The sequence below is a fragment of the Stegastes partitus genome, unplaced genomic scaffold (genome assembly GCF_000690725.1).
Source record: "Stegastes partitus isolate 25-593 unplaced genomic scaffold, Stegastes_partitus-1.0.2 Scaffold1098, whole genome shotgun sequence".
Lineage (NCBI taxonomy): Eukaryota > Metazoa > Chordata > Actinopteri > Pomacentridae > Stegastes > Stegastes partitus.
This window is the reverse complement of record NW_007578829.1, coordinates 209,985-222,979: the sequence shown is the minus strand read 5'-3', so window position 1 is coordinate 222,979 and position 12,995 is coordinate 209,985. Positions and strand designations below refer to the sequence as shown.

The following is a 12,995-nucleotide window of genomic DNA, read 5'->3' as shown; positions in this document are numbered from 1 at the left end:
GACCTGTAGTTCTTATTTTAAAACAGGTGCTGACATTTTGGACACTGGTCTGTTATTGGAAGAACAACTGCTGATATTACAATAGCCCTAACTAATACATTTAACACATCAAACTGCCAAACCACTTCTATCACTGATCAAAAACTACATTGGTGACTCCTTTTCAGCACAGCTTACTATGGCTGATAAAAGGACCAAATTATGAAAGGCAAACCTTCACAAAAAATTGAAAATTCAATAAAATATACAAAAGGTTTTTCCATTTTTTTGGTTCCTGTCTTGGCAATGACAAACAAAAGTTAGAATCTGAGCTTCGTAAAACTTTTTGCATAAAACTGAATCACATCATTTTGGCATTTTGCAATCCTTGTTCATAATTCTGTGAACACAATGGGATGTGTCGTTACTGATTACTGTGGCAAATCATTTGTCAATGCAAAAAACTTAAATACTTAGAGGCATTTGGCATCCCAAACTTTCTCATGAGCATAATTCAACTATGTATGAATGTTTTTGAGTTAAATAAAAACCATTTAAACATACATTTACTGTGGAGAAACCTTTTAGGAATTCGTGTTTCCATAGCCTTACCTGGGTATTTGCCGCCGCGACTCCTCTTGATGAAGCACACGATGAGTAAGATCAGTATGATGAGGGCAATGGCACACATCAAACCAATGAACCAGCCCTGAGTGGCTATGTCCACATGGTCTATGTAGGCTGAGGACATACAGAGAACACACACACAGGGCAGGACAGGAGAAGAGAGAGAAGAGTGGAAGAACTGTGAGTGATTTCTGGACCACCATGAATCAGAGCCAACACACCAGATAATCTGTTCTCATGCCGGAGATGTCAACAGAACCAGCATCTCATTATTCCCAGACGAGCTCCTATCCAGACTGATGTTATAAAAAGAATCCCATCCGTGAAATTAACGTGTTGGTGTTTCCATTATCCTGAGTTGAAATTTTAATCTAAAAAGCCAGGGAGACAGCGGCTTGTGTGTGGAAGGCTTCGGTGAAACTGAAAGAACAGAGCCTCTTTGACGGCTGCCAATAGTACAGGATGACTGATATGTAAACAACACTTCAAAGTTTCCATGAAACATGCATAGACTTTCATCATATAGGTCCAGTTATTAGTGGTCTCATATGACAGCTGAAACAAATCTTTTTCCACTGAACCTCCATCATTCCTTCCAAAACAAACAATAAACATGTTTGGAGAATTAACTGCATTTGTTGCACATTTATGCCATGTGGGATGTAAAGTAATGATAGGAAAAATTCCCATGTTTACAACTTTTGAGAGTTCATGTAATTGGATAATTCACTGACAGCTGGTTTGAGTCATGACATTATTTCCATCTGTCTTAATCAATAAACACTAACAAAAGAAAAAAGACAGATACAGTCTTAGCTACATTATATTGAAAAATTCCATGCTACCGAGTCAACAAAGTGCTACCAAAAACACTAAATGGTGATTCTATATGAGTGTTATGTAAACTGAGTCTAATAAAGGTTGTTTTACTGTTGGATGTGTGAGGATCAAAACAACTGTGCTTGTTCAGCGTCACAGTTTGTACATTAACATTTTGTTTTCAACAATGGACTTTTTCTGATATGAACATTTATATTTTGCTTGCTTTTGCAGCACTTCCATACTTTTTAGTTATAAGCCAATCACAGATTACCAGAAAGAATCCTCAATTTTTCTAATAGCATTTTGTATATTGTCATAAATCGAATGTATTTGGTGAGGAACTTATACTTATGATAACTCTAAAACAACATTAAAACAGCATCAGCCTGCAAACAATGTCAAAAAAACAAAAGAAATCACAGCAAAAAGTTCAGGTTTCTGGTAAACACTATAAAGATTTATATATTTATATGTCAGAGAGGTGATATGGAATATAACTGTGGATGAAAACAGACTGAAGAAACTCTATACGGCATTAAATTACTGAACAAACATGAGTACCGGGGTTTACTGTTTCGATAGCTGTCAGTTAAGGCTGAGAGGATGGGTCACAATTTAGGCTTCACAGTGAGAAGGGCTGCAAAAAGTATAAAAAGCATGTGCCTTTAGAGAAACCGCTTCAGTTCACTCCTGAGACTGACTCAGACCCAAAGGACTCTTGTTGCTTTGTTAGAAATCGTTGTGTATGATCACTCTTTGGTTAATTGAGAACTGTGACTCGTGTGGTCAAGAGTCTGATCGGGTCCTAGTGAAAAAATAACAGCTTTGTTTTACTTTAATGTCAACATTACTTTTTAGATTGCGTTTAACAGGTCAGGTTAGTGTTGCAGTGAGATACAGGACTCAAAGAATCTAATTAATGATGCAGAATCAATAGTAAGTATCCATCATAGTTTATAATTCCTTCATACAGTAATGAGCCGCAGTATATGCTGTCCGATAGTCACAGAGATATTAAGCTACACGATACAGAGCTTATACATATTGTGTCCAGGCACACTAAGAAGACTTTAGATGTGTATCTTCTTTTCCAACAACCTATAAGTCTGGACTTCACAGACGAGAATATGTCAGTTGTGAGAAAAACTGAGTGAAGGTTTGCAAATTCCACTCTCACGAAAATGCAACTTTTACATGGTTTCATAAGTGATATATACCGCTCAAAAAAGACAACCAAGCTGAAATTGGGTGCATCCAAATGTAGACGGTGTCTTATTGTGACTGACCAGAGTTGACTTTTGGAATAACATGCAATGTATAAAAAAACAAACCATGATAACTCACCCAGCATTGACTGAGCAACTGTCGATACTACTAGTGACACACTTGCACCCAGAGTAGCCCACCTGGCTGGAACCCTGGTTCCACCTGGCCAGGTGTGGTCTCACCTGGTTTGGTCTTAAAGGTGACAGAATTGCTGCTGATGCTGTTGAGCTCATGGGAGTAAACCCTCAGGTGGTACGTGGCGCCTGCGATCAGATCCGCCACAGTAATGGGGGGCTGTTGTTTCACCGATACAACTTTCACCGTCTTGTCGCCTTGGAAACACAAGAAAGGGGCCAATGACACTCCGGGGGGTGTGGCCTTCATTCCACAGTAACAGCTGTGCTTTCTAGCAAAAGTCACGGCATCACAGTGCTTTGTAGGGTGGCTGGTCTTTCTGACTGATAGCAGGGTTGTTAAAATCAATGAGACTCATAACAATGCAGTGCCCGTCTCCAACTTAAAGATTCATTCAACTCTTGGCAGGATAGAAGCATATGCATGATGCAGTTTACGGTGTTTGGCCATTATACTCAATACATAAGGTACAACTCTTTGAAGCTCAATTCAGCTGACACATTCTGGTTCATTTTCCTTTTTTGATGGCTGAGATTATTTTTTCTCTTAATGGCATAATTTGCTTGAGAAAGCATGTCTAAAAATGGGGAGTGAAGGAAAAGAGGAGCACAAGGGACAGGTGCTGCTTTAGCCAAAGCCTCTTGTCTCACACGACTAAACTGGCTCATGAACTGGCCACTGTGCACGATGGTTTGAATTACAAACCAAATTAAACTACAAACTACATCATGCATTACTCGCACTTTGAATTACCTTGGGTATGAATTGTGCTTTACAAATACACCTGCCTTGCCATGGTTCCACCTGGTAGACTTGAAATGGAAACAAACCCTTTTTGTTTTTGGGTAACATCAGGAGCCAGGATGGCAAAGCATTGTTTGTCTCAGTTATTCACAGGCTCACACTTTTATCTCCATGAGGTCAAAAGAGAAAAACACCCAACAACAGCCTACATCTTTCCGGTGGAAAGACACGTTTGTCATGACATGGCCGAGCTATGAGCATGACTCTGAAGTGGCAGTGACAGGACAGGGCAGCGTGAGGAGGTGACATCATGCACCATGCTATCAACCATTTGACAAGGCTCATATCATAAACAGAATTCATTCCAAAGCCATGCTATTCAAGACAGTCCTCAAACCAGCCAAGAAAATATCCAAAGCAGATACAAGAGAAGGCGAGCTTTTCTTTTTACATCGTTAGTCAGGCAGTGCTATGAGAAGGCCAATGTTAAGTACACTGTGGTACACCTAACATTTTGATATTAGTGCACAAAAATCAAAAGCAATGGTCTTCAAAGCTGCTGATTGAAATATTTACACTTTAAACCACCAGTCTTTCCTGGATAAAGGCCATATGTATGGACCACCACCCTATCCTAATCCTTCTTCCACAACATTTTGTAAAAAAAAAAGAAGCAGAAATGCATTTGGTTGAAACAATTACTGTCGATACACTTCTGCATCAATGTCCTACTGTGATATCTGTAAAATAACTTACTTTAGATTATTCCTGATGTTTTAACATCAGAAAAAACATTTCACTACCAAGTAAAAAGCCATATCTTTACTGTGTAAATGTAACTGTAATTTGACAGTCTCTTCCTTATGTCCTCACTGTACTGCATGTATTGCCTCCTCACTTCTTGATAAGCACATGTAATTCTCTAAAATTGTGTGTGAGAGAACAAGATCATCCATCCATCCATCCATCCATCCATCCATTATCTATACACCGCTTAATCCTCATTAGGGTCGCGGGGGGCTGGAGTCTATCCCAGCTGACTTAGGGTGAAGGCAGGGGACACCCTGGACAGGTCACCAGTCTATCACAGGGCTACACAGAGAGAGAAACAAGCACACTCACATTCACACCTATGGACAATTTAGAATCAGTCCAGCAGCTTTAGTTATACTTCAAGCAGCTTGTACTCTCATTTTTACAGTATGGAACAATAGCTCTACATTTTACAGGAACAGATAGCAATACAAATATTTACCTTTGTATAAATGTACAATTTATATCACATATGCTGACTTGCTGACTCTTACTCACATTTTCCTTCCTTTATCATGGCAGGTAATAACAACTATCCCCTCTTTTGCCACCAAAGCATCATCCTCTAGCTAAAGCTCTGACAGACAGAAGGAGGATGAAAGGTTGATGATAGGAGGTGGAAGAGTGCCAGGAGCTCCCTGCTACTCTTCCTTAGTGTCAAAGCTTTCGGACTTGACCGTGGAGAGCAGGGGTAAGTGGGAGGGGAGACCATTAGATCAATCTTGTCATCCTTTTTCTATCTGTTCATGTTCAAACATCATTAAGAATTAAAACCACTGCCCAAGTACACAAAAAATGCATCCTGCCTTCTTTCCATCCTCAATCAAAGCCTGTTGAATTGGTAGACAGCTATAACAGCATGTGTATGAGTGCCTGGCTATCCAATTTCAACCAGCTGTAGGATGTCAGTAAAGGAGGGATGATGGGTTTTATCAAAGCGGGATTCAAGAGCTCGCAACACCCAGCCTGAAGCGAAAGCAAATGATGATGAAAGCATGGATGACCAAAGAAGTGACACATTTAAACATCAGTTTATCGGCAGCAAGCTAAACAGCCCATTCACAGTGTTGGTCCAACAAGAGCAATTCAAAGCCAGGCAGTAGGCTACAACCAAACTATCATGATGGTGCACTGCACACAAAGTTAGTAGTGACATAATGATGATCGCCATTTTCAAACACAAAAGACCAAACAGGGACAGAAAGAGTGCAAGAGAGAACAACAGACACAGACTGTGGTACCTTCTGCCTTTTTAAGTGTTCAAATTTACACATAAACCTTTAGGTGCGATTAACATGGCCTTAAAAAAGAACAGGCCAACAGCGCACATCTGCTGTTACAGATTAACTTCTGATGAGAACATATTATATATTCTCTATTTCTGATAAAAGAGCTGTAATGGCACGCATTGAAATCTAATACCTACTTATCTTGTGGCTTCATCTAGCTGATATGACTAACATGCAGAAAATAACTCATGATTAAAATGCCAGCAGTGCTGAAAAGTAAAGTTGAGTGAGACAATGCCAAAACAGTTCATTCGCTACAATGTTTGGTAGCAACAACGAAATAAACTACATCACACACAGTCTTTCAAATGTTGATTAGGGCTTAATAATTAGAACTGGTCTTAATCCTTAGCAGTCAAGACATAATTGTAAACTGGACCAACTTTGCCTGCTCTCTGTCTGCTCCGACACTTCATAGCCTACTTAGTGTCACCTTGTAATTTCATTACTATCTCCCCAATCTGGTCGGTGTACTTTCCAATTATGCTTCGACCTGGCTTTAGGCTTCAATGGCTCAAGGTGGGCTTGGTCTGGTTTCTTACTGTCCAGTGTGAACTCTAGCACAAACTCGCTGCTGCCGGCCGGGAAGTTGTGACTCCAGCTGACGTTAGCGTAGTCACTGTTAGGCACCACCGTCAGATCCCAGATCCCAGGGGCCACTACACAAGGTGGGGTGGGGGTATGGGGTCAGGGGTAAAGGGTTGAAGGTCAGGGGCAAGGGGCAGAGAGGGCACAGTTACAACAACCAAACACAGGGCTCCTTTTAGACCTATGCATGGTGCTACTACTATGGGAATCTTCCTACAATAATGAATGTTGTCACCAGGACTTACTCCAATCATGATCCACTCAAAACCAAAAGTAAGTTTAATATGTTCATGGACAGAAAATTCACCCACGATAAAATTCCAGGGAATTTTTAAGTTCATGACACTGTAATGTTTACTTCTTGCTTAGAGTGGACTCCAATGCTAATAATAATAATAAACCCTGTCTGATCAACTGAAACAGGAAAACCCTCATCACTCTAAATGTAAAGGAAACTCTCTCCAAAAACTTTACAGTTGTTAACAGTTTACTTTATGAAGTTTGGATTCTCACTTCCTGACCACAAGGATAGTTGCTGGCTACATCCAAATATTCTGAAGTAATTCCCCACTTTTTGTGCAGCAGGTACAGCGCAGCTTATCAGAATGCAGCCTTGATGTAGTTTCCTGTTTTGTCAGGTGGGAGAAGGCAACTGTCTTTTCACATCCATGAGGTGCAATTCATGCTCAATTAAAACACTAGAAAGACAGTAACAACCACAATGGGACAACAGCATGTACCCAACACGTTCTGATCGTTACGCTTGGTGGTGACCAGCACAGGGAGTGTGGTGGTAGTGCTCGCCTCCGTAGTAGTGGTGGTGGTAGTAGTAGTAGTGGTAGTAGGAGTAGTAGTCGTGGTAGTAGAAGTCGTAGTTGTAGGAGTGGTAGTAGTTGAGGTACTAATGGTTGTAGGAGCGATGGTAGTAGGAGGAAGAGGAGCGAGAGGAGGAGGAGTAGGAGTGAAAGCAGAAGACACGGAGGCGTCGGTAAGCTCGACTACAAGGGAGGAGGAGGGAGAGAGCAGAGGGTTAAAGACATGGCAGCAGGAACGTCAAACACAGAGCCACACACTGACACAAACAGGAGAAAGTCAGCAGAGCCTTGAGCTGAAACACACCAGTAACTCCCCACAAGCAACACTCCTCAGCCTGCACACCACACGCCACACTGAAGTCATCTTGACAGAATAAATGATCACAGTGTTCATTTGAATGGTTTCCATGCACACTTTGTCATCATTGCCCTCCACACTTGATCGCCACTGCCACCAAGAGGACAAATGCTGATATTGCAACATGCCTCTAATTCTGTGTTATGCTAAAAATGACCGGGTAATGTATTGAGTCTTTTAGGAACTAGGCCGGAAAACACATTCGAGGTATTTTTTATTTTATTTCAGTAATGATTGATATCACTATTATTGATTTTAGAGACAATCAACTTCACATGCAACCATGAATGAGTTACCTTTGTTGAGTCTAATGAAAAATGAATAACAAAAATGTGTGTCACAAACTGGAGTCATGAATTTTTCCAAACAGTGACAATGCTTACAACTGCTGTTAAAAATACTCATTTTCCCTTTTCTCCTTTATCACATCAGCCATCAACTTTTCATCTATTTTATAGTATATAGTTGATAAGTAAACTTAGGTGACATTTCGAGGCCTTGCTATGAATTACAATAGTTATGTGGTAACACTGGCAATCCACCCCAAGAACTGTTGGTACTGATCAGATGTGTCAGGAACACAGCATGTAAGTTGTAAAGCGCTGGTAACTAGAAATGAATTCTAATTCAAATGTTTAACCTTTCTGATTTATTGATTAATTAGATACCACCTGTTTTAACATGTACATTTACTAATTCAAGTTCCTGTTTTGCGATACACTGACACTACTATGGAACATTTTTAAACACTCTGCCCTTGTTTGACTTTTTTATTCTTATTTTTTTTACCTTTGTGACTCAATGATGCCCCCTTGTGGGGACCAGACCCATCTCAGAGTGGAAACCGGCTCTTCCTTTTCCACTGAATTCATTCCTACTGTACCTTGAAGTTGAGATCATCTCCAGGCAGCAAAGGGTCTCACTACTGATGTCTCCACCCCAAATATGTATCTCATACAACCCCAAACCCCAGCCAGCATGCTTGTAATATCAGGCGGATTCCAAGCATGCACTCAAACTGCAGAATGAGGTAAAGACCAGCATGTTCAGGAGCCCTTACAGCTCGCTGAAGTAGATTAGTTCAACCTAAAGCTGCAAGCCGCCTTACCTGTAAGCCCCAGAATGTACTGTTGACCCACTGAACACAAGGGATGCATAAAGATGGCAGAGTGACATTTTGAAAAAGCTCAGAAGCAAAATAATCAAGCCAATGAGTCAGTGAGCAAGCGGATGGAGTGTGTCCTTTCCCAGCACTCCAATCACATCTCATATTTCATCAAAATACTTATAGTACTCACTGTCTTGAAATTCTAATGCAAGGACGTGCACCTCTTCCCATCCCCTGCACACACCCAAACCAGCAGTTTCATCATGACATATGCAGTGAGAATGACAGAAAACGCATGAGGTGCTACACAAGGATAACTTGTGTCTCAGAGCAGAAAGAGAGAGGCAGTGATGCTGTGAGATTGTGAAGGTGCGCCATCAGGGACTGGGATTAAAGGACACCATAAATACAGACAATAAAGGAGGATTGTACTGATCTAGCAGAACATGACACCAAAGGTTTAGAGTATGTTAAGTATGTGATGGGTATTATCTGACGTGGTAAATAGCCAATTCACTAAACATGTGAGTCTTTGAGAAAACAAGCGGTAAACAGATTTATTCAATCCCTGACAGCACACCACAGCAGCAGGCAAACAGCAGCTAAACAGAGGAAGGATGGAGAGATGAGGAGGGGCTGATGGACAAAAAGAAAAACAGCACAGACAGCAGTTCAGTTTAACAGCAAAAACACAGTTAAATCTGTGTTTAATTACAGCTTCAGATATTTTATCATGACTGTTATGAGTTCACCTATGAATTGCTTTCAACGAACCTTCAGATAACTCTTGTTTTACAAAAATAACTGTCTTTCAGCAGAGTGAAGCAAACATTGTCATTAAAGGACGTTTTTGTGCTATGTTGTTTACATCTGGAAATTAGGCACCGAAAAGCCCAGTTCAAAATGTATGCTGCAATAACCTGCTGCCCCTGCTGTGAGGTAGTTCACAGTTTAGTTCACAGGTGGTACTGTCCAATCTTTAATAGTTCATTTGAGCTGTAGGGGCTTGTAGAACAGCACTTTACTGGGCAATACAGGAGGGAAAGGAAGGTGGACTGTACTGCTGCTGTTAGTGCTTGAGACAGACAAACGTGGAGAATGGGGGTGGGAGAAGGTGACAGGCAAACACGCTGCCCATTACCTAGACCTGTGGCGTCAGTAAAGTTTTCTGCCAATAAGAAGAACAGGGGAGACAGGAGAGAGAGGAAAACTGTAAGAGAGACAGAGAGGAACGACAAGAACAGCTGGAAGGTCGTTTCAACAGTGTCACTGGTAGCACTTAGTGGTAAAGATAGTTCAGCTTTTTTTAGACATTATTTTGAGTTTTTATAACGACTAGAATACTGTGCACTCAGGAAATAGTTCTTATGGCAAAGTCATGGTGAAGTCTGTGAGACACTGCTTCTAGATAAAGAAAACACGGACAAAATCCAATTTATCTGAAATGTGCTAAAGGTGAATGGGACAATCTCAGCGGAGGATATCACCAACTCTGGTTAAGTTACATATGTATCACTTAAGGAAAGTGAAATAGTTTTCTCTTCTAGATTTGGTTGAGCAGATCCTTTTGAACAACCTGTCATGTCAGCATTTATTCACAACAACAGCTTGTTGCTGTACCTCTAAGTGCACAAACAGGGCAAAAGTAGATAACTGGAGACGCTAGAGGGTCAGTGGCTCATTCTAAAACACCTATTTGTTCTTCTTTTGATACAATGACAAAGAGGCCTCTGCTTACAAAAGAGCTACAAAATCTCTCACTTTGTGTTTCTGTGTCTCTCTCACACACATACAGGTTCCAGTGATTCACAGAACCAGACTCCCACAATGTAGACACACTGTTGAACCAACCTCGTTCCCAGGCAGGGGCTGACACACAAGAAGAAGAAGGGCACTCATGACATAGCTAATACAGAAACACACAAAAACTATGCACCCTCACATTTACGCCAACGGCCATTTTACAGTCATCATCAGTTAACCTAGCATGCATGTCTTTGGACTGTGAGAGGGCATGCAGGTTCTGACCTAGAACCGTCCTCTTGTGCAGCAACCATGTTAACCACTGGACATCATGCCACCCCAGGATAATACCGCCAATAAATAATTATAACAATCAGCCTAAATCTGCTGACTGTCTAGCTGGCAATGTATTTTTATTACCTTATTTCTGATGTCCTAAACATCCTAAGATGATTTATTCAACTACAGCACATGATGGTACAATGAAACTTTCTCATTTTTACTTTGCTACTTGCACATGTTTTAGTAGTTATGTTAATGAGTAGAGAGGTTATGCGCTTGAACTTTTTTTTTTTAACTACACAAACATACTCCATGTGTCAGTATTGCAAATAGTCTGATATCGGACTGTAAAACAGCAGAAGCTCAACAATAAGCGTAACAAATGATTTAACTGTAGCTGATAAACTGCGACAGTTTACCTGCCTGTCCGAGGTAAAGAAGAGTACAAATTGTGGCTTGCTGTAAGAATGTGATGGAACCATGTCTTCATATCAGGGAAAATGTAGAGTTATAGGTAATTAATGAATTGCCACTCTTATTCCATGTTTACAAATGCACGCAGCTCCCTCACTTTGGAGATGCTCATTTGGATCCTGCTGCTATCTGATTCTACAGATATTTCTTTAACTTAAGAGAAATACTTCTACAAACAGCTGGAAGCAACAAGTGAAACTTCAGCTCTCACTTTTGCTAAAAACAGGACTACACTCAATATTGGTGAGTCCTAATAATCTGAGTTATTACAAGTTTCTGTTTCATCTGAGATTTCCTTATGCGGCATGACGGTGATAGATGAAACAACGTGTCTCATGCCAGAAGTTTAAGCAATGGCAACGCTGGGTTAGCTAAGAATTTCAACTGTCATCCATACTTTTAGGTACCTATTTTGAAACACCTAAAAAAAAAAATCTTTACTAATCTATTTTAACCATTTGCATAACTTCTATTTCTATTTCTATTCTTATCTATTAATTTCAGAATAAAATTACATTTTCTGAATCATTACTCTTTTCTAGAATCAGTTTCCAGCTTGAACATCCATCCATCCATCATCTATACACTGTTTAATCCTCACTAGGGTCGGGGAGGGGAGTCTATCCCAGCTGTCTCAGGGTGAAGGCAGGTTTACCTGGATGGGCTACCAGTCCATCACAGGGTTACAGAGAGAGACAAACAAGCAGACTCACATTCACACCTACGGACAATTTAGAATCATCAATTAACCTCAACATGTTTTTGGACTGTGTGGGAGGAAGCCGGAGAACCTGGAGAGAACCCACGCTGCACGGGGAGAACATACAAACTCCACACAGAAAGAATCAGGGATCTTCTAGCTGTGAGGCGACGGTGCTAAACACTGATCCACCGAGCAGCCCCCAGGCTGAAATAGTTTTATATTATGACTTGCAAAAAAGACAAAGTTGTAGGAAAGCTGGTGTTAATGATGTCAATCTGCAGCGAGTAGCAGAGAGGTGGGTAGAAAAGGAAGCAGGAATACCAGATCCACCAATACTTAAAGAGGCAAAGGTGTTGAGTTACATCTAAGCCAATTTTAATTACATTTTAATTTCTGTGTTTCAGATGAGGTCAGCTCCTACATATAATAGTACTCTTTGAGGTACTTGTAGGCCTGGTTGCTACCCATTCTATGGGATTTCATCAGTATTACAGTCACAATGCTGAGGGCATCTGTGGCTCTTTGAACCAAACTAATCAACGATTAAATGTGGGAGCAACTGAAAAGTTCAAGCATTTCTGTGAAAAGAAATCACTCGAATGATACTTTGCTACAAGCAGATGGTGATATATTGTCAGGCAGCTACAGATTACATTTGGTATTCCATCTTAGTATTTTTTTTGTGGCTTAACCTGTGAACGTCAAGTTAATCACCAATAATAGTAACAGAATTGGATTTGTTTCTTTTGGCAAACAAATAGTCACACGTAGAAACACTCACCCTCATTGGTGAAGTGCGGGGTTTCCTCAGCATAGACCTCTCCTGCTCCCACCTGGGTCATCGCTGACAGGAAGAACTTGTAGCGGGTTGATCGGTCCGGCAAGCGGAGGGTAAACTCTGTCACATTAGGAAGGAAAGTCTCCAGATGGGGACGACCCAACCTGGAACCATTGACTACACACACACACACACACACACACACACACACACACACACGTCAGATTCACATCCTACCGCAGTATTAGTTTCTATTTGTGGAACGCATATTGTCTGTACGTTCACAATGTAGTCTTTAGTTAAGTTGTTGTAATTTCTGTTTCCTTTGATTTACATCTTGTTACAGCTGTAGTCTGACCTGAGTGAAAGACACGCCAGCCAAAGCACAGTTAATACTTAAGTCAATCAAACTTCACCATGTTAAGAGATTTTGTGTATTTCTTTAGATTACACAGTCGTGACTCCATAATC

At 40.7% G+C, this 12,995-nt stretch overlaps 1 protein-coding gene across 12 annotated transcripts in view; it reads right to left on the bottom strand.

The window, feature by feature from the left end:
• The window catches only part of nfasca (neurofascin homolog (chicken) a), a 109,406-nt gene that overhangs the window by 17,179 nt on the left and 79,232 nt on the right, over nucleotides 1-12,995 (bottom strand). For 6 of the 12 annotated variants that reach the window (XR_520751.1, XM_008296062.1, XM_008296064.1 and 3 more), the window contains 4 exons: nucleotides 12,528-12,701; nucleotides 6,218-6,334; nucleotides 2,877-3,026; nucleotides 592-720 (listed from right to left, as the gene is read on the bottom strand). Coding sequence is in view for 11 of the 12 variants with exons in the window: in XM_008296062.1 (XP_008294284.1) it covers nucleotides 592-720; nucleotides 2,877-3,026; nucleotides 6,218-6,334; nucleotides 12,528-12,701 (570 nt within the window). In the remaining variant the exon portion in view is untranslated. Of the gene's footprint in view, nucleotides 1-591; nucleotides 721-2,876; nucleotides 3,027-6,217; nucleotides 6,335-7,003; nucleotides 7,262-9,685; nucleotides 9,713-12,527; nucleotides 12,702-12,995 lie in introns of all 12 variants that reach the window. The other 6 variants (XM_008296069.1, XM_008296070.1, XM_008296073.1 and 3 more) reach the window with 4 other exon arrangements.